Raw genomic sequence first — 27859 nt, forward strand, 5'->3', positions numbered from 1 at the left:
ATGTCTGCAATGTTTGCAAATGAATAAGATGCAAAAGAGTTTTTCAAAGAAAGCTGTAGCCAAAAAGCTATGTCATTTTTTTGAACAAGTTTTTATCTTGTAGGACCTTCAATAGCTTCATACATTGCAAGTCTTCGTTATGGAGAATTATCAAAAATTTGACTCAATTAAGAGTGTCAGAATAGACTAGTGACCAACCTGACAAAATTTGCAATAGCATAAATTTCCAGGACCGGATGGTGAAACAGCATTCGTGAAAGAAACAGTTACTTCATGTAATATTCTTTAGCTGGAAGACAACGCCCTGAGGGAGAAGCTCTGCTAGAAATCTGTGAGGTGTGCTGTGGCAGCAGCCATGGAGTGAGTGTCAGCTCTCAGAAATTAAGAAGTGGGTGGCAACAATGAGATGTACATGGGTGGATTAAAACAAAATACTGCTTTTTTATGCTGTAAAATGTGGAAATTCTTGCTGCAAAACATAGATGCAAAAAGGTTGCATGTGGCTAACACTTAGACAAATTAATGAAAATAAACAGTTAAACAGTTGGCATGAACTGTTACAAACCAGAAGCCTGCAACTATAAAACTAAGATTAGGTTAATTTCCCAAGTAGTGTTTCTCAGTTCAAACTGGATGATACAAATAGAGGTCCCCAGAAACCAGAACCAGTAAAATGGAGGGACTAGGTAACAAAGCCTTGCTTGTGCCTTGTAATATAAATTGATGACCTGATGTTTGCCTAACAACATATACAAACTTGAAAGCTTTCACTTACTTTTGTTAGGTTAGTTAAAAGAAAATTTGAGAGTTAAAATACCTGCAGACTTTGGTTGTGAGAAAATCTGACCTGTTGATACTTTTTGGGCCCCATTTTTTTAAAAGTCTTTTGGGGACCAAGTTTTTTTCAGGCAAGGTTAACTGTAGTTAGAAGGGACAAACTGCACATTCCAGTATTTGTTAACCACTTCAAGCTGGACTGTATGTTTTGTGAATAGTCTACAGTTGCTGAGCACTTCTAGCACACTCTGCAGACTAATTATGAAGGTATCCAGAGTGCCAAATGAACATAAAGCTAATTTTTAATACAACACCTTCCAGTAATTACAATTATGCAGAAAGGCATTTAGTCCATTTGTAGTGAAGGAAAGTATTGAAAATAATGGACCTATTTCCCTTTAATTTTCTCACTAAGGAACATTACTGACTTTCTTCTGCATAAAAATAGTGCATTTTAGAGTGACTACATAGAAAAATTACATAGGTAAATATTAAATGTTTTCTCTCAGTAGTAATTTTCTCAAGCATTACCTTGAATTTCTTTATAAAACTTTGAGGCTTAATATCACACTGAAGCTTTCTTTTATGGAACCCTTAAATACCTTGAATTGTGAAAGGGTGGAAGTAGTTATATCTGTGCAATCTCAGTAAAAAAAGAGAAAAATACACAAAGTAAAATAAGGGTCAAGTAAGAATGTCAAAACCAATTACACAATTTCTATAACTTATCATTTAGTCAGAAATATTTTTCAGGAAGAATTAGTTGTATTATGGTCTGTCTTTTTCAGTTCTTTGGAAGACCTACAATTCTGAACTTAGTGCAATCTCAATACAGAATATAAATGGCCATTATTCATAATTGCTACATGCTTGTGCAGTCACTATTCAAAAGCTCTTTTGTCAGCTTTTTCCTGTAGTGTTTGTCTGCAAATGGGAGTTTCTGGAGAAGTTCAGTTCTTTAGCTCTGTCAAGCAGGAATACAACAACGCCTCTGTCACGCTCTCTGTGTAGACTTGGAGCTTTTACTTCCTCTCCTGATCTTTTGATTGGCAGATTTTAAAACTAGAGCAGATCATTATTCTCTGATTTCACTTCCTCTAGTGTTAAATGATTATAAAATGACATGCAGCAAGGCAAGTAACTTTTAAGTAGAACTTGCAGAAGCCTTTTGGAATATATTCCAATCATTATATAGAATTATAACATGATGGCAGAATCTTTTCTTGCCCTTGGTAAGTGCTTCCAGTACTTAGCCTGATCATTTAAAAAAAAGGTAGTATCTTCACCTTTTGAATTACCTTTTTGGAATTTTTTGTCTTCTTATGCCTTTGTGTCTTGGAAACCACTCTAGTATTTAAAGTTATTTTGATTTGAAGCTACTCGTATGATCATGACCTTCAAAATTTTCTCTGGAACATGTGAGTTCCCTTGTTTCAGCATATTGCTGAAAGGACTTCTATTACCTCGAATAATTACTATCTTCAAACTTTTTTTTTTTTTTTTTTTTTTTTTGTGTGTGTGTGTGTAAAGCATACCATAATGGTTTACCTACAATTCTTGTTGTGTTTGCTGGCTTTGGGCTAAGAGGATATGCATTCTCTAAGATCAAATCTGGAGAGCTGGTTTCTTAATGTGACTTCCCCCCTTTTCTCCCATCCTTTCTGAAGCTGACACTGTGGTGCAGTCTTGCTGGCATGGTCTGTATATTTTTGTAACAAGTGACATTTAGTCTTTAACTCCTGAACCTCCTTAGCAATTTTGAAGAGATTGCTTTGGGTTTGTTTGGTTTTTCTTTTGGACCTCTCCTCTGACAGTCATGCTATTTATCAGCTATTAAATTATTACCCTGTAATGAAAAATGCTCATAATTCAAACAGCTTTCCTTTTTATCTACATTTAAAACAAGTGGGTGTGAGGGGTTTTCTTGAGGGGGAGTGTTTTGTTGGATTTTGGTTTTGTTTCTTTTTGTGGTAGTGGTTTTGTTTGGGTTTTTTTCAGAAATTAAGGAAAAAAGACCTCTTAATTATTTAATAAAATTCCTAACAGCCAATTCAGTCTCAGAAGAAAAGTTTTTTGCCGCCCTTTCTTATTTGTTGCTCTCCATAGAACAGGCTGAAAAGTTTTTAGCTTGTTTGTGAGATTGTTTTCATTGAGAGCAGTCACTTCTAGTAAGCAATAGGTATTTTATACTCGGGAATTTGCTTTATTTATTGCATATACCCATCTTGCTCTTATTTCCCAGGAAGTGAAATTTTCTTCCTAAGCCCAGCTGTGCAGTTAGGTAGAAGCTTTTTGATGCATTAACTTGGGGGATGCCCCACCTAGTGGATGATCGTAAATGCATTTTCTCATTGCTCCATTAGGACACAAGGTTATGTCGGATTACCTTAAATATTACCCATGTTTACTGCCAGCTCGGGAAATTGATTCAATAGCTGGGTTTTCTTTCCCCTTTTACTTGTGGGCTGATGGTGGTGGTGTTTGGGGAGCTAGAAGAGGGGAAAGGTAAAAGAGGGATTTACATGAAAGAACGTTTCAAGTTGAAAAAGTTGTCCACATTCCCTGTAAATGTTTTAACACAGAAATTAGTTACAAGCTATGGTGCTTAAAATGGCCATCTGCAAAACTAGTTTTCCTGCCTGTCAGAGGAAAGGAAGTACCTTAACAGAGCCACTTTTAGTGTGTTGGGGAAAAAAGATCTTCAGTTTTTTTCCCATCACCTTGTTAGTGGACTATTTGCTCAGGCTTCATAGTTTTGTGTCCTTTTACCAACGTGGTCTGTTTCATCTTACCAAAAAAATAAAATCATTCTGGTCTGTCAAGGGTGTGGTTCAGTAGGGCTGCTGCCACTGAGTGGCACAGGGAGTGGGGCCGAGGAAAAGTAACCCTTACTTTTGGAATATATGAATGACCTTCATTCTTCTGCTAAATCTAAATAAAAATCATAACAGTTCCTGTCTTAGTTCCTCTGATATTCTCAAAACTCTTCAGCTACCTCTTCTGCTTAATGATGAAGTTGTATAACAGTGGAAAACTTGAGACTGAAATTATTGCGTTGGGAAAAAAAAAAATCTTTTCTGTCTAGATCAGATGGCATATAGTCTGCTTTTCTGACACTTGTCCTAATCTTCATGTGTCCCAAACATGAATCAAAGCTTCTGAGCCAGCAGCCAGCACTGGTTTATGTGTTCTTGGTTTGGGGAGGGCAGAGGGGAATTGTTCAGTCTCACATACACAGCTCTTCCTGATAGGTGGTGTTACACGTTCCTTCATGGAGGTGTCCTGCTTCACTAAAAAGTAAATCTAAAAGCATACCTGTGGAAAAAGTACAATTCAAACAATTTAGAGACAAAAACACACCTTAATGATAAAGTTAGGGGTGGGTGGAGGAAATAAATTGCTTTTGACCTTCAAGTCAGTCTTCTTTCTAAGATAAGAAATGGTCAAGTGTGTAGCAAAGGCATTAAAACCAATTTAATGTACAAGTGCAGTCATTATTTTACTTATGTATGTATCTGTAAACCTCAGAGGGCAGTGTTCAGTACATTTGAATTCCTGGCTATGCTGCATCACCGTTGAAATGTTTATCCAAACTTGCACTTATATTTGCTTATAAATTTTACACATTTTATAAATCTGTTATATTAATGGAATATAAAATACAGGCCATCACGGATAAAATACCATTGCTTAAGTAGATCTGAAAAAGTATTTTAAAATATTTTTCTTTTTTTGTTTTTTCCCCAAGAAGCAAGATACTTCTAAAATTAAGATGTAGCTGTGTTGTGTGGGAAATCTACTGCATTAGCACTAGATTTTAAAAAGTTGCTGGTTCACCTAATCCTAACCCATCACGAGGATGTGGGCTTTGAGAGAAGCAGAGGTGGAAAACATGAAGTATTTTTAAAAACTCTTTCATAAGTGTCTTCAGTGACAAGTGGTATTATGCTGTATTTTCTTTGCTTCTTTATGCTTGATAGCACTCATAAAATATTGCTATATAGAAAAGGTTTTTTTTCAAATAAATATTTTGTTTCCCTGCTAAGAGGGATGCCACTTCAATCTCCCTTCAATCAAACTTTTTAGCATGCTTTTAACTTAAACAATACTTACACAAACACAGGGTTCTCCGTTTTGTATTTCTTTGTAGCCTGGTATAATACTTGTAATACTGGTTATTGATGAGGGGAAAAAAGAGTTCTAATTGGACCCCACAAGATTTCCTTTTGTTTGCAGCAAGTATATCCCCCAAAGCAGGTCTGAAGCTGGTTTTGTTCATCATGTTTAAGTTAAACCACCTTTCCAGTAAACTGTTACATTAAATTTGAAAATAGTGTAAGCTTGTGTGATCTTGAAGCTTTTGTGGCAGGATAGAAAGAATTGGTAACATATTTAATGTCTTTTTAAAAAATTTTTGCAGGCACACATCTATTCTTTGGGTGCAACACTGAAAGCAGCAATAGAGTATATTGTAGAACCTGAGACAGAATCAGAATTTGGACAAGATCTGCACACTCTGCTAGAACAAATGCAAGAAGAGAATCCTGAAAATAGGCCAGATATTGAGGTAAAACAGCCCTACATCATTTTTTGTTTTAAAAAAGTTGATACTAATACTTCTGTATGTGTGCTCATTACCTCTATTTATCTCATTAATCTCTGTAATTATCAAGATTGTCTTGATAAGCAGTATGCTCGGGTTTTGCAAGAAAGCTGAGGTCTTCTGTGACTCTACAGAAATTCATCCTTTTTCCCACTCTGCTGGATATACAACCTGAAAGTAGATGTAGATGTTTGACAGTGCTTGGATTTTTAAGAAGATTGTGTGAATACACTGATGTATCTAAATTTTCTCAGTAACTGTTTTCTTCCCATTTAGTATTTGGTTTGCAGAGAGACAGATTGTCATTAGAAATAAAAGCACAGGCATTATATTGTGAAATTTGTGTGATAATGGGATTGCATTTAAGAAGGGGAAGTAGGGACCCTGCCCCAGAAAGCCTCTGGTCCTTGGCATGTTCAAAGCATTACTACTAACTAGTTTTTCTGTAAATACATAAAGGCTCAGATATCTTTATTGAATTTTGTATTTTATTCCATTTAGCCTCTTATTTTACCTTTAGCCATTAGAAAGAATTTGAAGCTATATAGGATTGTTCATGCTGATGTTTTCAAAGAATTTACATTCTAAATGTTGGTTACCTGATAGAGTTATTTGACATTAATGTGCAGAAGTTTAATGTTTTTGCAGACTATGAGAATTTCATTTTGGGGGAAGCGGGGGGCGGGAGGATGGTCATGGGTGTTTCATTTTCCTGAACTGATAGTGTATATTCTAAATGGTATAGCACCTATGATCAATACTTTGGAGAAAGATTGCTGCAACAGAAGAATTAACAGATTCATTTTTAGAAAGTAAAATATATTGGCTCCCTGACTGAGGACTGCCCAGGCAGGAGACCATACCTAATATGGAGCCTGCTTGGTCAGCTGCTCTATTTCTATTCATTTACTGTTAAGTTGTCAGAGGAGGGATTGTATAGCACTCTCTCATTTCTGAGTGGTCTGTAGACCCTGAAAGCTGTTGCTGACTATTGAAATCATCCCAAAAATAATTGGTCTTAGGTAATACATATAAGGGTCACTTTGTGGGTATGTTCTTTCTGTTTCTTTTCCACTGGACCCTTTCTTGGGTGAACAGAGTTGTGGGAGCTATTTGGAGGGAAAGCCCCTAGACTTTTCTAGGTATTTTGCTAGACTTCAGCACAGCTGGATACCTGTCTCCCTTTTTTCTGTCCTTCCTCAACCCCATATGTGAACCAACAGGGCAAATTTCTTCCTTCCATGCACAACAGCAGAGGAGCAGTTGGGTGGGAGCTGCTGAATGGGGAAATGAGAGCATCTCCTGAGGGCTGTATGAGGTCTCACCAGTGTTTATCTAGGAATAGTTGCTGAGGAAATGGTGGGATGTATTTGGTAAGGCAGCTCTCTCCTACATTCCGCCCAAAGGGGCAGGTTTTTAAATGTGTGAATCTGTAGTTAATTATGTGTGAGACCAATGCTAATGCCATCAATGGTGCCCAAGCTGCAATTTAGAGATATGAAGTATGGTTACTTTTTGTGATCTGATAATGATTGCTTTTTCTAACTGGGAATATTGCTTTTTAGATAATTGTATTTTGCAGTTTTTAAAAGATTCAGCATTTAATTTTCATGTAATTTCAGTAATAAAAACATTCATCATCCTGCCTGTGTCACTGAATTCAAGTGAAGCATTGGCTGTTTAAAAAAGTAATCAGCACTCTAGCTTTTTGCATTTTCACTATGTTATTCATAAAGGATAACATTTAAGATAATTTTTATCAGTTGTTCTTGATGTTCTAACTGTAGGCTAAAACTTGAATTGTATTAAATGACTTCATAATAGCCCATGGTAAAAACAAGAAATTAATTCAACCACATAATAGAAACATTATAAAGAATAGAAACGGTATAAAAAATTGGAGAAGAAAGACCTCCAATGTAGCATCATATAAATTCAGATGTACTGTGGGAGTTAACATCATTCATATTAGTTGAAATTCACAAATCTATTCATTATTAAATAAGTATTTAACATTCTTTTTCTCCAGAGCATTTTGTCATTATGTGAAGAAAAAATGAAGATTGCTTCATCAAGTAATATTTGTCGAAGCTTGTCTGCTGTTGGAAGAAGAGTTCTTTCAATTGAATCTTTTGGTGCTTCTCAAGGTAACAGTAAAATGTATTTAGTCCAAAACTTCAGATTGCCTGACATATCTAATGATTTTTCAAAGACTGTGTTTTTGTGATCTCCTGTTATACGTTCCTTTCTAGATTACAACAAATCATTGTTAAATATTTGTAGATTGGTGATGGGGAAACAGGGACACGCAACTCTTAATTAACATAATATGTTTGAAGTGTCCCTTATGATTCGAAGTGATTTGTTCAGAAATTGAGAATTTGTGTAACATACTAAAGATATGTAACAGCAATGGCAGAAAAAGTAATGTAAAGATTTACAAGGAGAGATTAGGAGGTTTAATACACATTTAATATAAGCATCTGTTTTTGTATCTAGATGTCTGTGATAACATGTGGAAGGGAAGAATGTGTCAGAGGAGTTTGGGATCTAAATTATATGCAAATGAGAGAAACAACATTGCAGGTGATTCGTCTGCAGTGGAAGATGTGACTACTGCCTGTCATAACAACTCTTCTGTAGTTACCATGGTGACTGGCAGAGAAAGTGGTTTAAAGGAAATGCAAATTGATCAGGATAATGAGAAAACTCAACATTCACAACTTGCAACTCAAACTGAAAAGAGCAAAGAAGAGGACAAACACGCAGTGTATACTGACAGTTTCGCTAGTGTTGCTTTGGATATAAAATCATGTGTTATTGACCTGGAGAGAGATTGCCTTTTTAAGAAAGGTTCTTTGAGAAAAATGAAAACCTTTCCAAAGCTACCACTCGAACTTGCAGATACAAATAACTTTTTTACTTCTGTAACCAACAGTGGACCACTAGATAGGAAAAATCACTTTGTAACACAAGAGTCACTACCTCTAGACAATAATAATGAGGTTGCTTTTTCAAAGGGAAATCTCAATTCATTTGCTGTCAATAGTCCACCAGAAACAGAATCAAACAATCGCCAAGTTGATGATCATCATTTAGAAGCACCATGTGTATGCACACAAGTGTCTGGCTTGAATCTAGAAGAACATATGTCACTTATCAATGGTAAAAAGATAGGTTTTTCTTCTTCTGGTCACAAAGAAGACTCTTCTGGTGCTACCTCTGAAGTGCTAAAACCAGCTGATATGCTAAAAGGCCCAAACCAGTCAATTGTTGGAGCAAAAATGCTAGACAACTACATGGTGTTGGAAGACTGTTCTGAAACTTTTCAAGGGTCAAATGAGAATTATGTACCACATTTTAACAAGATGGATTCAGTATTAACAACAAAACCCAGTGGGAACAGACATGGATCAAACCTAATTAGGCCACCAGAATTAAGCAACGGTGTGATGAGTGCAAACAATAATGAAGATAATCTTTGTGGAGGCAGAGGTTCAGAAATCAAAAGTAATGAGCAGGTAGTAAAAATAAAGTCTTCGTTATATAGTTGCTGTAGTCACTTATGTGGAGATGAGATGACTTAAATACTGTGTGATTTCTTTCCCCCTTGTCCACTTTAGCATCCCATAAAATGGCATTTTGCTAGTCTGCACACTTTAAGAGTTAATATTGGAAACATGGTGATCCCTTTTTCTTCCTAAATTAAAAAGTAAAGCGCTACAGTGAAATTTATGCTGTTGCAGAATCAACTTCCATTTTTAATTATATTTTTTTAACAAATGGAGTCTACTTGCTCATGTGTTAGAGCAGCATTCCTTAATAGCTGATTGCATTTGTAAGCGAACAACCAAAGCATACATGTATTTTTAACTCTTTGTGTTCCTGTCAATGCATAAATTTCACTACCTTGCAGTGAGCCTCCCAGGTGCTTAAGAAAATTGCAGAATTCCTGACTGTAAACCTGACCTCACTGAAATCAATGGCAATATCCCATCAGCTTCAGGAGGATAGAGTCTGCATTTTTTTTTTAATCTTCCGTGTACATTTAAGTTTTTGGAAATTGTACATATGCTATATTCGTTCTGTGTTCTTAAATTGCTGTCTCTGTTTGTTATGTATGTTTCACTATAGAATTTAAATATGTGCACAATATGATGGGTATGTTGTCTCATGCATTAAGTCTTTATAAATAGCCAAATAACAGAGGGAGAATTTACCAGTTTGTTGATAGATAATTGTAATATGGTCTCTTCTCTGCTCAAATTACGCATCTCAGGGTGGACAAGTTTGGTCTCTGACTAGATGGTTTTCTTTTGTGCCATACTCAGAGGTGTAAACAATCCATGTGGTAGGAGAGCTGCTGGCTAAAACTGCAGGGTTGTTTGTCCTTCTCCAGCTTTGTTACAGCAGGATAAAAGTAAGCAGCACAAACTTCACACATTTTGTTTCCAGAAATTATTCTTAGGTGAAGATGTTGGGCTTTTTCCTTGCTTGTCTACTGGCAAGTCAGCCTTGTTCTCCTTGCCCAGCAGCCCATCTTCCAGCCCTCCCATACAGTGGCACTTAGGGCTGTATTCAGTCTCTGTCCCTCCCTCTTTTCACCTTGCCCAAACACCTCCTTTGGAGCACTAACCTCGAATTGCCAGGTGTGAAATGAGCCTTTGGTTCATCATAGCTCAAAAACTAGAGCAAATACAAGAATCTGTCCATTTTTTCCTTTCCTGTCTCTTCTCCCTCAGCAGGTGTGCTTATTAAATTCATAGTTCAGGAGGATGATAAATGTGGATAAGTACCACATAGCATGGTTTTGCCTTCTGAGGGGGTTATTCACTGTATGCATATTGAATCCTTTATTTAGGTTTTAAACCCTGCAAGTGCACTCTTCAGACTCTGAGAAATAGTCCATTTATTGTGCATGCATCTTTTTTTTTTTTTTTCTACTTCTGCCATCACTTATGGACATAAGTTGAATGTAGTGATAGGGGTTCTTTTTTAAGGAGGAAAAATATTCTGTCCTTACCAGATTACCAGGGCAAAAGTTTAAGTCTATATGCATGAAGGCAGTTTTAAGAAAATAATCTTCCCCTGAATTATAGTTTTCCAAAATTCTTCCATGAAATTAAAAGTTGTAACAAATCTTTTTTGCTTTTTTGCAGCAGCACTTGAGACTGACACACAGAAAAGTAAACCGAAACATATTTTCATCTTATTCTGCCATTCTTCTAAAGTCTTCTTTTTCTTCAAATATTTCATCATCAATTTAAATAAAGTGTCCTTTCAGCCTAAACAGAATTTCATTCTTGCAAACAAGTAGGCTCTTATTAACAGTGATGTTATCCTGCTCCCACTGAACTCACAGGACAGTCACTGTGAATTAGAAACAATAACTCTTATTCCAGGTACCCTAATAAGCAGTGTTGTATTACATAGCATCTGAAATGAAAACAGCAGGGTAGTGGTTCTTTATTAGATCAGAGGTTTATAGCTGTCTTTTCAATAGAAGAAATGCTTGATAGACTCATGCTCTACATTCTCTTTTTGAGTAAATTATTCCAGCAAATGTTCAGGTACTGCCACAGAAAAATGTGCTATTTAGAAAAATCTTTTTGGTCTTAAACAAAAATGCAAATATAATAAAATGTTATTTGATTATTTAACTGCTCTAGGGAGGAAAAAAAACCCTTTAAGCATATTAACACCTAAGCTTCCTGAAATGCTGAATTTCTGGCCTCGTAGTCCTTTGTTTTCTGAAGGAGGGTCATTCTTCATTAGTAGTTGTTGAACTGTATAGCAGACTTTTTTGTGAGTCTTCTTAGAGAAATGCAGTGGGTTAATGTTTTCAGCTTTTTTTCTTTGGGAAAAGCGATTTTATTCCTCAGGCTTCCAAAATATAGCAGTTTTTGACTCTGTGTTACCTCCTGACAACTGAAAAGTCACACTGTGCTATTCCTTACGTGACAGAAATACAATTGCTGTCTGTTAAGTTCCCATTAGCCAAAATTTTACCAAATACCTTTTTTTAAAGAAAGCCTGAGTCTGAGTTTGTTCACTTACTGTAAAAGCACAAGAAGTGTGAGGACCCAGCTAATGTGATTTCTGCCTTGTGGGGTAAATAGAAAACACCTCAGAGGATTTGCAGTGCTGCTCTTTCCTGAGTTCTCTATTACAGATTGGCATGATGGCAGCAAGTAGAGCTTTTAGAATGGCATCTCCAGCATTCCTTTCAATATTTCATGTTGTTTAGAGAAGGTGCAATACCAGCCCCATCCGGTTGAAGATCAACCTTGTCTACTCTGGAGAACAGACAGTTTTTCTTGCCTGTCAGTACTTCTCCAGTGGACAATATTTTTCTAATACTCAAACACTGCTTCTTATTGTTGTGTGCTTTACTGCTAGTAAGCATTACTAAAAATACTTGCTTGCTTTTGTCTGGCTACTGCAATGTATCTTGTGAGGGTTTTCCTAGTAATTTTTATAGTTTTGCATGCCATAAATAAATATTTTTCACTTCAAGTTTGAGTGGGCATCTTTTATTTCTCTAACCAGTTTCATTCCAATCAGGTGTGTCTCATCTCTAATCCTTTTAAATGTTTTTCTGTGATTTAAATGCTATGGCCTTTACTTGGGAAGGGTTAATGAAAACCTGGCAAATGCAAGTTTGTTTTCTGTTGGTCATTCATACCCTGTCAAGCATGAGAGAAGTGAAAAGCCATGTAGCTAGAGGCTGACACTTTAACACTGGGGAAATAACATGAAGGAAAGAAAAGTTGTCAATTCCTAGAATAATACTTGCTAAGAAAAGAATGATGAAAATCTTGCTTTGGCTATTTAAAACGTGCTAGCATTATGTTCATAAAATAGATTATGTTTGCATAGTTGGAATGCTTTTCTAAATTTGGGGGTTACAATTCTGGTACCAGCAATTAAGCAGATCTGTTAAATAGTTTTTGCAGCACTGCAAAAAAACAATCGATTTTCCAACAAGTAAGGTTTAAAATACAATCTTTGAGCATAAACCAAAATGGCACCAGGATGTAGTTATAGACAATAATGGCTCATTTGGCTTTTTTATATTTTCTGACAAAATTTCAATGCTGTGAAAGCATTTTCTTACTTTAAAAAATTGGCAATATAATTTCTATTATCAAAAGGTCTGGTTTAGAACATTTTAAAAATTTGGAAAGAGACATTAGATTATAATTTTGTTTCCTCTTTGGTACACTGATGATAATATATTCATGAATGTTTAATAGCATTATTAAAATAATGTTAATGGTTTAAATGAAGTGAACTTATAAATGCTGAAGAGTTGTCTTGAGCTTGCTTTGCTAAAATTTCTTGGTAGATAAGTAACAATGTATGCTACACATGGTTTGACTAAAAGCGTTTAATCATACATTTTCCAGTACTTCAGATTTTTTTTTCTTGGTGTTTGTGTGGGGATTTTATTTTTAAGTTTTAGGAAATAGTAATAGCCATGAATCAGAGACTTGCATGTTAAAAACCAAAACAGCCACACCTGAGACATGCCTAATTAAGGAGCTGTACACTTACATGTTTACTAAAACAAGGTTCAGGAGAGTTAGAACGTGCATCTTGTTAAAATACCTCAGAGGTGAGGTACCATTGCATTAAATACCTTTGTTTTACCTTTGTTTAAGGATTGAGGCTTAAATAAAAGTTGCCTCATAACCATAGGCTGAGAAGTATATTCTTTTTCCTTTGAAAACTGTTTGAACCAGACTGCATGCATTTTTCACCTCAAATGCAAATATGTGATGAAACATGTCTTGTCATGTACCTTCAGTACATGGGGTAACTTCTGCAAGGTGTTAGAAGTCCCCAGCAGGTCTGAACCCTCAGTTTTCATCTGAAGTCTTCCATATTTCTCTTTCTGTTGGAGGAAGGTGGGAATTTGGAATAATTCTAGGACACTAGAAGAATGACCTTCTCAGGTGTTTCTTTCAGGAATAAAATTGATATGGTCAAGGTGAGGAGAGACATGAATTACAGTAAGAGACAATAGCAGTGCAGGTATTTATTAGCATGGCAGAAAACCAACTAGCACACAAATACCAGCTAACAATATTATATTTGAGGTTTCTTCTTTCTTTAGAATGGTTGCCAGAGAAACAATGACTATATACATTTAAATAAAGTTCACCAAACTGTAACCAGACTCCATCCTTCTTTTTCCTGACTCAGTTTGTTTTGGCTATGCCACAGATGGCAGTAATGCCCATTTCTGCTAAGATTTGCTTTCCCTACTTACCTTTTTCTTCCAAAATAGAGTTTTTCTGGTGTCTCTTCATTCTCTGTTTTCTAATCTATCATTGACACTTCTGTCTTATCATAAACTTTTGCTGCTGCTCTTAGGATTTATTCCTACTCTCCTGCCATGCCTGAATTTCTTTCTGTCATTTCTTTCTCACACTAAAGAGTTTGGATATCCCAGAGGTGATGAGAAATACTTTGCAGCTTTCTGCAGTACAACAAACTTCAGTCTCCAGTTCACTGAGAGATTCTTCTTTCCCTGGCTAGCCATTCATCACCTTCTCCTGAAGTGAAAGGTGATTTGTATATACAGTAAAGGAAGTCCATCTTTCTTTGCTGCAGCTTTTAGAGCCTCTAAAGACATAAACTTCAAGAGGAGGGATTCTCTTACAGAGAAACATGTGGCGCTTGTGTGTACTTACTAGAAGAAAATTCCTAAATCCCAAAGCCTTCTTAATGTTTTAGTCAGTCTGAAATTTCTCTTATGGTTTCTCTTCACTCATGTCAGCCGTGCAGGGTTAATTTGAAGATTTGGGTGCTCCTTTCTTTGTAAAGTGCCTGTGAGCAAAGACACTTGAGGCACATGAGAACCACAGTGCTCTGGAGAGGGAAGCACTGCTGCTCAGGGATAGGAATCTATCAACAGTATGAAGCTCTATCATATATGCTTTCTAGACTGATTCATTCTTTTGATTATCTGTCCTTTTCCTTCCTGCTGTGTGATTGATGGCTTTTTATCGAACTGTTCAAGAGCTTACTTTTCTAGATACAGGAAAAGAGCACATGGATGAAAGAATTTTGCACTCCAGGGTGCTGGTGATAGCAAAATTGGAGAATGAAACTGAATCTTATCACCTGGCTTCAAATCTGTCTATGCTGAAGTTACTAATTTTTGCCAATATAGGATAAAAGAATAGCACCCAGTTCATTTTTATCTGTTGGAGGGAGGCAGAATATGAAACATTTTCAGTAAATCAAAAGGTGTGTTTCCTGACATATTTTGTTTTAAAAAATGTAGTTTATCTGGTTCACCTTCAAAGAATATTTAAACAATATGAGCCTAAAGTATTGTGTTCTTTGAGAAGATCTTCTGGTTCAAATTATTAGCAAAGTTTCAGCTACAGAAATTAATGTCCTTCTTTTCTCCATGGATTGCACTGAAGCTATTTTTGTTTGTTGAGCTTTATGAAATTCAATGCAATTGTCAGCTCATTACGTATCTCATGATACAATCCAAAGAGCATCTCAGTAAAAGGATGAAAAATTTACTTTAGTAAATGACAGTGCAGAGGATGATTTGTCAAAGTTAATGATGTAGTGCAGTTGTATGTGGGAAAGACCTTTAGGCAGTGCAGTTTTTGCAAATACTGATTGGGATAGAAAGCTCTCTGTAAAAGCAACAGTTCAGAAGATTTTTTTGTTTGTCTCCTGTGCTTCAATTTTTTTGTTTAGGGTTTTTTTAGGTTGGTTTGGTTCATTTTTTATTTGATTTATTTTTGTTTCTTTGGGGAGTTTTTTGAGGGTGAAATGGGTTTTTTTCCAGAGTTAATCCTGAATTACTTGTGGTAATTCTTTTCCCTAACATGGCCTGAAATTGACTCATTCAGGACTGCTTATGTAAGAGAAAATGTGCTGTGCTCTTTTTTAAAAGAGTTATTTGGGTCTGCTCTCACTCAGGAGCTTCTGCCTACAATGAACTTTTTAGTGTTCCTTCGGTAGGTAAACGGAGATCATGAAGTGCAGCTGATGTCAAGAGCCTCTACTAGAGATGAGCTTTTCCATTAGCCCAATTTGATCAGGAAGGTGTGTGTGCCCTACTATAAATCTCCGATTCTTAGATTCACACAAACACACACCACCCCCCAAAAAGAAAAAAATCACAAAATGTAAAGTGTGTCTCTGAAGAACAGTAAGTTTCCATGGAGCAGTATCTTTGTCACATCAAGATATTATGCCAGATATCAAAACCTAAATTGGTAGTCAGAAAAACAAATGCTGTTACTACAAATTGAGCAGCCAGTGATTAAAAGCAAAACAACGTGCTGGGATTTTGAATAAACCTGTCATTAATTCTGTCAATATTGTTAACGTCTTTCACAGAAGAACAAGAGATGTTGATGAAATCTTTAAGGTAAGACATGTAATGCAACTGTCAGGGTAAATCAGGTTTTGAATGTGGGACTGTTTTGTTGATGGCAATCATTTGAGTTTTTATGTTTTTCAGTCTAGGTGTTGTCCCTATAATTATGCAATTATGTTTCATCATAAAATATGTCTATTACACAAAGGATGTTCTAAGAGTCTTTTCTTAGTATGGTAAGAAAAACCTTCCAGACAGCTCACATTTCCTGGAGGAATTAAGAAACAATTAATTAATTTATACAGTTAGCTGACTGTGCCATGCTTTTTTAATAAATAGTATTAATTCATTACTGGTAAGTGCAATAAATACATTTTCTTGTTACTGTTTAAGTTGAGATTTTTATATTAGTATTTACTTTTCTATTGCATTAGTAAATATTTTTAATTTGTAATAATTTTTATAACTTTCTGCATCCTCACTGTTTTTTTTCAGTGGATCTCTCTAAAACTCCTGTTGTCCTGGTATGGTAGGCCTCTGAAAGACTATGAACTCTGGGCATTATGTCATGAGTGTTTATGTACTCTGCAGACTTGCATAGATTATCCAGGTATAGTCTTAATTATCATGAAGTATTTTGCCTAGTTGTTTATGTTCACTGTATTAATATTTCCTTTATTCTGTTGATTGAAAGGATGATGACTTTCATTTTGTGTGCAGATATTTCTATTTTGATTCCCTTAAATTGTGACAAAACTCAATTTGGAGTTGTTTTCCATATATAGGTGAATGTCTCATATATAGGTGTTGATATCTTTGTGACAAATAATTCCTGACCTATTTTCTACAGTACAGGGCTTTGTCATTTTAAAGTACCCAGGATCTTGTCATGGAATTAGTCCTTCTACATCCCCTATGCTTCAATTTATGGGCAAATTATCAGAAATAAACTTCTGAGAGAGGAAGAGGGAACTGTCCTTTGACAAAATTAGAATATGTTGTGTACAACTCAGAAGACCATCTTAGATTTCCATGGGCATTCTGAATGGTGGTTTAGCTTATACTAATGATAAACCTATAGCAGTTCTGATAAACAGAGCAGAGGTTTCCACCACCACCACCACCACCACCCTTTCTTTTTCTTAATTTAGAAAAACTTGCTTTTGAGAGTATGGGCAGGGATGAGTTTGAAGCCTTTAAGTGAATATAAACAACAGGATAGTAATGTACAGAAAACTTACTGCATCTCTTTGGATTTCAGCTTCAGTTATTTTATTTCTATTATATGAAACTGCTTAAAAGGAAATAAGCCATAAATTAAGATTCTGAACACTTTAAGAAGTGTAACCCATAAAACTAAGTATTTAATATACCTTGTACAGAAGGATTATTTCAGCCTCATAGCATGTTCCTTATGTTTCTGAAGGTTTCAGATAACTGCACATAATGGCTGAGATTCTAATGTAATATGCTTAGCCAGCCTTTGTTACTGCTCTCTTAAAAATGCATAAAGTTCTCTCAAAGTTCCTTTTGAATAATACTTACTAAAGGTGAAGCTGATACATATTTTGAATACATCTTGTGAAAAAATCCTTTGTCTTGACAATAGTAGTGCGACTGGTGGCTGATGAGCCACGGTTAAATATATGAATCTGGATTATTTTTTATTTATTCACATAGACAGCCTTTTTCTCCAGATCCTTCCTTGATTACACTTTTTTCATTATCCTAAGCAGGAATTACCTGGCTAAGAAAACATATCCCAAAGATAGCCTCTTCTTCACGTGTTTGTTAATTCAACTCTGCTACAGAAGTTGTTTGTAACCTCCATTGGGACTTAACTTAATTCCTCTCCTCTTATCAGAGGATGTTGCTTACATGTTGCTCATGGGTGATTCAGGGAGCCCAGGTGAGGATTCTTATGTTGTACTGAACAAGCTGAGATCTGGTTTGTGTGAGCAGGGCCAGGGGCATTTACTGCTGACAAACAAAGACAAGTGAGCATGAAGCTGCCTCTGCAGAGAGAACCAGCAAAGGTTCTCATTTGGGAAAGCTTTGCTTTTCAAGACATATACTTCAGGTCCAACTTAAATATTATTGAAAGTAGTAGACAAGCCTTTATGTTAAGCATAGTGAATAATTTAATTTTAGATGTGGTTTGTACAGATAACTAAAAAAAGGAAAAGTGTTACTGCCTTTTTTCTTACTTTCGTTTTTTTCCTCTTAGACCACTTCAATTAATTATTAATAAATTAAGATTTGTGTGTCTCTTAGACATCTTTAATATTTTATTTCATAATTAATAAATTTAATGTTTTAATCTCTTATTCAATTTAAGAATCTATTCTTCCAGTATTTTGTTTTTAATAAGAAAACGGTTCATTAGATGTTAGTCTAGAAATAGAGGACTACAGTTGGTCTGCAAGAGAACTACTTACTGTCTAGTTGGCTTAATATATTAAAACATGTTTAATTAAAATGTCCTTTGAAGTTAGCAAACAGGTAGTCGCAGTTTTGTCACAAGATTTTCAACACCAAATTTATAGGAAATTATCTCCTTCTCTTAATGTTAAGTTCCTGAAGACCTCAGATAATTTAAAATAGTTTTAGTAGTCCATTATTTCTTTTTTAACAATGGAAAATTTCATGACCTTGCAAACAAATACTAGCCTATGTAACATTTCTTCACTGAGAAAGTGTGATTATAACTATTTGTGAAAAACTGGACGTTATATCCTGTTGCACCTAGAGGAGTTTTGGATCTGGCCACTTGTGTGTCAGCTTTCTCTAGATGGTGACCCTCTATTTTTGTGGGGTTGAAGGAGGAGAAGAGGAGACTTAAATTCTTAGATAAATTGACTATCTTTTATTGGTACCTTGTGAGAAGTCTAGAGTATATCTTCCTATTGTATTTATATTTTTGTTTGGTTTTGTTTCTTTCTTGTCCTTCCTTTTTAATGCTGGGTATAAAGAGGAAAAATTTCCAGGTTTTTTTCCACTTCTTGTCTTTGTTCTGCAGAAATTGCCTTGGGTAATTACACAGCTATTGTCTCTTTTGTCTTTTTATTGGCTTATGTCTGTTCTAGCATAAATGTTATTTAAAGCGTCATTTATTTTAGGGTAATTTCTGACACTGTAAATTCTTTGATACAATTATTTATTTTTTTTAGTGCTAAATAGCTACAAGAACAGATACTTATTATGCCTTGCCCTTTTGTGGTTTTTTTTGGTTTTTTTGCAGTGGTCTTATGTTTGGACTCTGTGCTGATTGACTGCCATGGAAGGATCCTCTTTGCTGCTCCAAAAGCTGGAGGTAAAATAAGAGATTGCAAGTTCAGCTTTTATTTCTTTTCAGGGGAAGTGGAGAAGAAAGCAAGCATCTTACCTTTTGTTTCTGATTTCTTTTCTCGTTTAGAATCTTGTGATGTATTTTATTTAGCTCCTGAAATTGAAGAAGAGGATGTGGATACTGAGAAGGTAATGTGGTAGGTTATGTAAATTGCTTTGTACTTTATCAAAGGACGGTTTTATCCCTCTGCTAGTTGGAGAAGAAAGCTAAACTCTTCTAAGATTGTGTTAATATTTTTCCCAATGTTTTCTGTGAGGCTTTTTTTGATATATTGATCTCTCATGAAATCAGTTGCCTCTATAATTTTTCCTTCCAGGATTCTTGGAGTAACTGCCAAAAATCTTCTATTTGATGGTTTTCCATAAGACTTAATTATTTTCAGTTTTTTAGCAGTAAGACAGACTGCTAAAGTCTTTTAAGTGATTTTTTCACATTCTGAAGGTCACAGTAAGATCATTAACTTAGACTATCTGGGCAAAAGCCCAAGCATTATTCACACTTAGAAGACTGGATAAAAATATCATTATCAGTATGTTTTTACTTTGGAAACATTATGAATGATGTCTTTTTCCAATATAGTTTTTTAGAGCTTTTCCCTATAGATAAATACCATAAGGAGCTTTTAGAACAAAGGTAATAAAAATGTCAAATAGCAGGTGAATGTGTCTCCACTGCAACTACTTTTGAATTGCAAACTGTACCACATTGATCTTAAAAATCAGGGGAACAGAATTTACAGTACCTTTCTGTTTTGTAGCAAGAAAAAAGGTTAATTGATATGTGCCTTGTATCACATGAGTTCTTTGGAACTGGGCATAGTAATCATGAATCAGAAAATAAAAGCTCATAAAAATCTACTAAAAACATTCAATTTTCTGTAAAACTATCTGTAACTAGAAAATATTTTTATATCTTTCCCAGATTTCTTAAACTGCTTTGATCCAATGTGCAGGTTTTTCAAAGGCTTCAGAAGCTTAAACTAACCCTGAAATACAATACAGCAGTTTCACCAGACAGTAGAAATTAATAATCCTAAAGTCTTTGTGACTTGTTTGCTTTAGAATATCGAAAGTAATCTGTTTCCTTGCTTTTCTACAACAATTATTCTATTACATATAGAATAAGCTGATGGGGTTTTTTGCCTTTTTCCTGATGGCTGTATAACTTTCTAGTTATAAACATTCAGTTCAGTTTATGCTATGGGAATGAATCTGTGTAGTGTCAGTCATAATAACAGTAAAAAGAACTTTCTTTGAAGGTTCTGATGGCTTGGATGGCATGTCTTTCCTAAATAAATTTAGGGTAATCTTGGAGTTCTAAACCTAAGGGGAAGAAAATTATTTTTGTTTTGATTGAGTTGCTTTCTTCATTCCAGGTGGTTTTGTACCTATTAGTAGCTTTTGTTCAATGGTTCAAATGGAGCTAATTAAAAAAATTGAACTATTTTGTCTATAGTGAACTTACTTGTTATGTTTTGTTCATTGCTGTTCACTTTGCTCAAAAAGATGCCAGAAAACATTGTTTAATGAGAACACATTGTTTTCTATTGTGCTCATGGTTCTGTCCATTCAGCTTTTGTAATATCTTTCAGAGGCAATGTATAGTGTGGTACTTTAAATTTCTTAAAATTGCATTTGTAGTACATGCTAACATATGGAAACTAAGCATTAAGTGGACTAAATCTGACTCTGAAAATTGTAATTTTTCAAACAAAACAAGAAAGCTGGTAAAGACCAAGTCCTTTTCAAGGTCCCTCGTTGGAGCAACTTCAATTGGTCTAGCTGCAGGTAGCACAATAATTGCTAAAATAAATATGCTGTGCCTCATTCTTCTGACAGGTGTAATCTTCTCTATAAAATATGACTTGTGCTAGCTAGTGTGTAATTACTGTGTGCCACTTACTTGCTGAATTATCATGACCTTTTTTAAGTAAATTGCAGCTGGCCACATTTTATGGTAGAACTCTGAAGTTTGCAGCAATCTTTTTACATGAGAAAGGAATTCTTCAAAATGGTTCTAAAATACATTTTTCTTAGGTAAAGAATAAGACAATTAATGTCTGTTACTCCAACAGTAGAAAAATAGCTGCTGGTTTTTGGCCCTGCATGCATAACAACTAGAATTTAAAGTGGGCTGGGATTTTCATCAGCACCCTCAAAAGCCAAATGTAATCTGTACTTTAAAAACTCTAGTAAGTTTTTTTCTTTTTGGCAGGAAATAGGGGAAATGTTTGGATAATTTGCTGGAATTGTTTTTGAAGTGGAGGCTTTTTTTAGTCTGTTCAAATCTTTCTTGTCTCTTACGTTATACCAATAGGTCTGTGTTTATGGTGTTGCTGCAGTTCTGTGGATGGCGGCAAAATACAGTGTTCCACTGAGTCACAAAGTAGTATTGCCAAGAAAATTTAAAAAACTGCTTCTGGAGATGGCAAGAAAAAACCCTGAAGAAAGGCCTTCTCTAACTGCTGCAATTAAGGTAACTAGATTTAGTTGTGTCTCAAGTCTCATTTTAGTATTTTTAAAATCAAAATAACAGCTTAATACTTGTAATATACTGATATCTAATTAAATCATAACCAGTCACTTTGGGTTTTGTTTTTAAAGTTACCTCCTTAGGGACACAGAGGGGCATGTTTTTAATTTATATTGAAATTATCAAGGTACTTGGACTTGGAGAAGCTTCATAAGACTTCCTAAACTTAGATTACTTCTAATTGACTATTTATCTTGACTTTGTCCTTGTCCAAGAATACCTCACTTGATTGAAAACTTATTTACTGACTGAAAATTACAATTTTTTTTTTAGACATGCAATCATTATTTAATTGAACAAGGTGTAAACAGCAAAAGTATTTTGACATTATTGGGTAAACCCATCTTTAAGGTAAGAGTGCCCCCTTTCTTGTATTTTATACGCTTTTTCAATTAATTCTGTAAATGTATTCCAGTAAGATTTTGTTGCCTGCAAGTGTAGCTAGATTTTGGGTTTGGTTTTGTTGGTGTGATTTTTTTGCTTGTTTTGGTTTGGATTTTCTTTTAATGTATTTTCAAGTAGTTTGTAAGTATTGCCTTTTCCTAGTTCTTGTTGTTAGAGTGATTCCTCTACAGATTGTGATGCTCTGACTCCACAGTCTATATGGGTGAAGAACAAGTAACTAATTTCATAATCTCTCTTTTTATTTACCACCCCACAGAAGAAATTAATATATAATTGTTGGGTTCTGGTTTTGTTTCAAATATGTTTCTATAATGCATACAAGATTCAGTCAATCCATGGAACTGAGTTTATTCAAAACTTTGAGTACCAAGTTGTCAAGATTTCTAAACAGTTTTACTTGTTCTTAGACTTCTGTATGTAATTTTTTTAATTCCTCACCCTGGCATGACTAGGTTGTTGCAATATTTAAGGTGTATATGAGGATTGGGGTTTTTTTAAATAACGTGCTGAGCAGAATTTGAAAAAAGAAAATGCTAATAACATCAATTTGTGCTTCAATGTTTATTGTTAGGCTGTTGAGGAAGAAGTCTTGTCTCAAAATCACGTCACTTTTGAATTTAAAAATGATAAACATGAAATGGATCCTTCAGAGTCAAGTCCAGGTAAGCAGTCAGGCAGGCTCTGACATGTTTACTCTGGTTTAATGCTCTCTAGTTCAGTTCTTCATGTAAGATTTTCTCAGTCCAATATGCAATTGTTTTTCTGTGTAAATTAATTGTTACTTACTTTACATTTATATTTTACATATTGATAATCTTTCTGTGTTTTTGCTTTTAGGATTTGTGCCTTTTACCAGTGAAAGTAAACTTGTGGCAGTTAAAGGACCAGTACCATGCCAGATTTCACTAAATTGTGAGAAAGCAACATTACCTGTTGCGTTCACTTCTCCTGCAACTCACTTTAAGCCTATTATTTTGCAACAAGATGCAAATGTAACAAAGTTAGTATGTTCTAAAGCAGAATAAGTTAAAGATTAAATGTCATTGCTAAATCTATTTGAATTTTCCTTTAAAAATTCTTTGGGTTTTTTTTTTTTTTTTTCAGAGATGTTCCAACACCAGTTTCTGATCAATTCAAGAAAGAGACAAGGAAAGAAAAACATATGAACAACAACAAATCAGGGTATGTAGAAGACTCCAAAAGCTGTGATATTGAGGATACAGGTGTAGTTGAAACTGTTCCTGAAACACCTGAGTGTGACTTAAAAGTTCCAAGCCACTCATTCCAGATGTCTTCAGAAGAGCAAAACTCAGGCAATATGTTTGCTTCTACAGTTACATTACCATCACCATCTGATTCCTCACATGCTCTACAAGAGAAGAGCTTTTTATCTGAAGATCCCTCCAGCTCTTCAGCTTTTCCTACATCTCCTAATTTTCTTCACATAAATAACATCATTCTCAAACAGGACTCAGAGAAAAGAGTTCTGACATTTGTCCCAGTACATTTGGCTGTATCAGAGCAAATACCAAATAAGCCTCTTCGCTCAAAAATTGCTTATGATTGCTATCACAGTTTGCCAGTGCTACTTTCAAGTACTATTGCAAGTTATAAAATGTGCATGCAAGCAGAAAATGATGCCTCCCTTTGCAATGTGCAAAGTCATGAGACTGCTAATACAGAGAACCACTTTGATAAAAGTAGCCCAGTTACTCAAACCAACTGCCAAGAAACTGAGTGTGCTACCAGCATAGACACTGAACAAGAAGACACATCATGTACTTCAGTGAGTAAAGACAGCTGTAATTTCTTTGATGATGAAGTCCTGCCCCATTGGAACACAACAAATGACACTTTACTCCAGGAAGTGATTCATCTTATACAAGAAGAGTTTGCATTTGATGGTTATTTAGAGAGTGGAGCTGAAGTTTTTGATATGGGTATGTGCATTTTCTTCTGTATGTTATTATCATTGATTTGTAAGAATATTGCTATTAATTTTTTTTCCTCTTTTGTTTGTTTCTGTTCTTTTTATTTTAAACAAGGTAACTTCATTTTAAACTTAAAGGGAATTAAGTTTGGTATGTTCTCTGATAGAATTTGTGAGAAGTTTTGTGACCTCTACTGGGATGAAAAGTTACTCGAGAATCTCTATCAGGTAGTAAATGGAGGAAGATCTTCACATTTATGGTAGGTGTTTTTCAACTTTGACCTGCTTACATTTTAATTTAATGCTTTTATCCCTACTTCATAGAAGCAGGAAAGAATATACGTTTTTTCTTCAGGTGTGTGTGCTGGTCTCCTGTAAACTGTTCATTTCACAGTTTGAGGGTTTTCAAAGCTTTCTCCATGGCAAATAATGCCTAATGGTTCAGTAAAAAATAGTTTCTCCCACCCTTTTCTGTAACTCCATCTTAGGATATCTGGGGGATATCTGGGTCATGGAAACCCAATTCTGATCAATTATAACCATTGATGGAGAGCTTCATAGTCCTGTTAGAAGGAGACTGTTTAATCAGAAGTATATTGTTCTTGCTGTTCAGTTTGTTTATTCTGTTTGGTATTAGTTCTTTATACATCATGTGTTCTAATCACACCCAAGAAAGAGGAAATTAATTTAGCTTTGCTAGAAATATTTTGTTTAACTGGTTTAATTTGACTCAGTGTTTTAAAAGTAGCCTGTTAAGTGACAAAAACCAGCTAAATTTATTTCTTGTTAGTCTTATTTAATTTTCAATTACATATGTATCTACCTGAAAAAGAATTTTAAATTCTTGTTTTACTGCAGCCTCCAAATGTAGCACAGTTTTGTAAAAGTGTCTTGCTGAAGACTGTTAAAAAATGTAATCAATTTATGTCAAAGTTAATTTGGGGGTTTTTGGAACTAGAAATTTCAAGTTTTGACAAAGAAACTTAGTAGATACAGTTTAGAAAAACTTCATTGTTGAAAGATGTGTAATCCTTACAGCAAATTTCAGGGATAATAGATTATGACCTCCAAATACCCAACCTTGGTATACTGGCCTACTTCCCATTTGAGTTGGGATTTTTAAGGAGATATTGAAAATTGGTTGGAAGTTAGGCCCTTAGTTCCCCAAAGTTCAGATATGGTAGGAGACACCTGAGCTGTTGCTGCTGAATTACTGAGATATATGAAGGGTTATCCTATATATGAACTTTTGTTACAAAGTAGCTTTTGACAGTGAGAGATTATAATTTATTATCCAGAGAAAAATGCAGGTCTAGCTTTCACATCACATGCAGGGCCTGTCTTAAAATATCTCTCAGACACTGCTTGCTGAACATTAGTTTGACAAATACTACAGCAGTTTTACAGTGTTAGCTTTCTTTGATTTAAGATTATGATTCTAACTAGGGATAACTTAGTCAGTTTTATCCAGAGGTTGAATCCTGAGTGAAAAACCCACTACTTGCAGCCTGTAGTTATGCCTTCTGTCTGTGTGTGCTCTGATCCTTCTGTTGAAGTTTTGCCAAATGCTGTACAGGAAAATCTCTATCTTACTGTGCTTGAATAGCCATTTGAACTTTTTTTTTTCTCATAAAATAACAACTGCAGCTGAACATGAAAACTTTAGGAATTAGATAAATGCTATGAAAGTTTTTATGTGCATGATAGAGTCACTTGTAAGATCTTATTTTACTGATGTAAATATAAAAGTATAGGAAATATTAATTTTTCCTAGTCTCCTTGTATTTTCAGCATAACTGAGGCAGATGAAGCAAAATGCAACAATATGTTCCAAGATGTGAAGAAATCTGAAAGCTGTTTGGCAAGCAGTGATCAGACAGAGGGTGAGAAGGGACTTCATGTTTCTAGATCTTTGTGAGTGCTGGGAATCTATCAGCGTCAGAAGCTTTGAGACACTTTGCTTGTGTCCTCAGGAAAGCACTCTGCTATGACAGTTACTGACATTTTCACTGAATCTGAACATTATCAATGCCTTAAGGACATAAGTATCTTTTATATAAAGCTTACATATGACCCAATGTTATTTTGTGGGATGTCATTAACTTACTTTCATTTAAACAGATGTCTCTGTTGAAAACCCTAAGGATGGTAACTGCTGCATGTGGTTTTCTTGTGTTTGAGTAGACATTTTAGTGTCTACTATATGAGTGGATTGTTTATTTATATTTCTTCAGTTTGGGTTTTACATTTCACCTGACACACTTTGTGATTGAAAGTTTACAAAATATCTATCTATCAGTAACTGAACTCAAACTGAACTGGGACTGGTGAATCCTAATATTATAACAAAACTATTACCCTTTCTAGGCATAGTGCATTGATGGACAGCTTCTATTTGGTTGCTGTTTTACCAGTGTGAGGTTTTTTTCAAGATAGTTCATCCAAATTTCAGCATTTAAACTTGGTTACTTCTCTGTTTTGAGCAAAGTGAAAATAGCTGTACTTTACAGGAGGGCTTATACACTTGTATTGTTCATTTTTATAGCAAAACATAAATCTGCAATTTTTCACTTGGCTGCTATTGTTCAATATTACAGTTTTGCATTTTGTCTCAGAATGATTGCAAATGTAGAGCCAGACTTTACCATGGAGTGTGTGATTTCCTTGCACCAGGAAATAAGCTTTGTTTGACTCCAGGGTGGCATATCTGAGCCCTGGAGGGTTAGTCAAGTGAAAAGGGAGACTTCTGGCAGGTGTAAATGCTCCTGTCAACATTATACTGACCTTTGACTGTCACCTCAGTCCCTGAAGGCTGGTAGTAGATGCTACAACTGAAAAAATGTCCCATGATGACTCATTGGATTGAGTCCTGTAGGAGTAGAAAGTTTAACATCTATTGGCTATATCAAGTATTCTTGCCCTTTCTGTATGGAATAAAAGCTTCAAGACTTACAGCTGCAAAAAACCTCAAAAGCTAAACATTTTACTAATGTGTGCTTAGGTCTGACATATTTAACTTCTGGTTTAAAGTTTCTCAGTGTTGTTTAAATGCTTCTTGCATATGCATGGAAAATATTTTGTGCTTTTCAGAAATTTATTGTTAAACTGTTGCTTGATAGTTCTGAAATGTTTTTAACCTTTATCATTTTACAATCTGTAGTTGAGAAAAAAAATGTCACAATAAGCATCTAAACCCACTAGGTAGTCTCATAATAGTGTTTTGTATGTGTCATGTTTAAGCTCAATAAAGCATGCATTACAGCACATGACCATTATTTATTTTCCCCTATACACCTTCTTTAGGAAAAGGGGAAGCAGACTTCGATGTGAAGGCTGAGCTTGTGGTAAAAACATCATTAGTTGAAATGGATTTTGATGAGTCACCTTTGGATGATATCAAAAAAGAATTGACTCTGCAGAGTACAATCCCCATAGCAAAAGAGCAACAATATTTGCAAAGCAATGGCTGCGGTCCAGGCTTTGCAGAAGAAAATGTAAGTTCAGAGGAACAGGCCATGATAAAGACAGCCGGAAACACCTACCTGGCATCTTCCAATCTACCTGACTTTTGTGGCTGTAGTCCTGGTTGGAGCAGTGCATTTTATGGAGCTGAATGTTTTGATTCAGAAGTTCACAGTTACTTGAAAAACCTTGGAAAGCAGAAATCAAGTGAGTCACAAAATATAGATGCTAAAAAAGTGGTGAGTACATTGATTTTAAATCCTTAAGTTACATCTTGCTGGTTAAAAGTGTGATAAAATGTGTTCTGTTACAGTGAATCAAAACACCATTTCATTTCTAATATTGACTCTTCAGCAGTTTAAAATTCTCAGGATTTGTCGTGTCTTGGTGATAAACCACAGGAGAGGTGTAGTATTCCAAAATAAAGCACGCTGACACAAATGT

General features: G+C 35.1%; 1 protein-coding gene across 1 annotated transcript in view; it reads left to right on the forward strand.

The window, feature by feature from the left end:
* The window catches only part of KNDC1 (kinase non-catalytic C-lobe domain containing 1), a 57008-nt gene that overhangs the window by 17383 nt on the left and 11766 nt on the right, over window positions 1-27859 (forward strand). Inside the window, exons 4-17 of the mRNA XM_063163435.1 lie at window positions 5198-5344; window positions 7410-7527; window positions 7880-8901; window positions 16233-16347; window positions 18979-19050; window positions 19153-19214; window positions 21403-21561; window positions 21892-21969; window positions 22595-22685; window positions 22861-23023; window positions 23128-23963; window positions 24069-24213; window positions 25745-25836; window positions 27257-27654. Of these exons, the coding sequence (XP_063019505.1) occupies window positions 5198-5344; window positions 7410-7527; window positions 7880-8901; window positions 16233-16347; window positions 18979-19050; window positions 19153-19214; window positions 21403-21561; window positions 21892-21969; window positions 22595-22685; window positions 22861-23023; window positions 23128-23963; window positions 24069-24213; window positions 25745-25836; window positions 27257-27654 (3498 nt within the window). The remainder of the gene's footprint in view (window positions 1-5197; window positions 5345-7409; window positions 7528-7879; window positions 8902-16232; window positions 16348-18978; window positions 19051-19152; window positions 19215-21402; window positions 21562-21891; window positions 21970-22594; window positions 22686-22860; window positions 23024-23127; window positions 23964-24068; window positions 24214-25744; window positions 25837-27256; window positions 27655-27859) is intronic.

This window comes from Melospiza melodia, chromosome 9, assembly GCF_035770615.1.
Source record: "Melospiza melodia melodia isolate bMelMel2 chromosome 9, bMelMel2.pri, whole genome shotgun sequence".
NCBI classification, from domain to species: Eukaryota; Metazoa; Chordata; class Aves; order Passeriformes; family Passerellidae; genus Melospiza; species Melospiza melodia.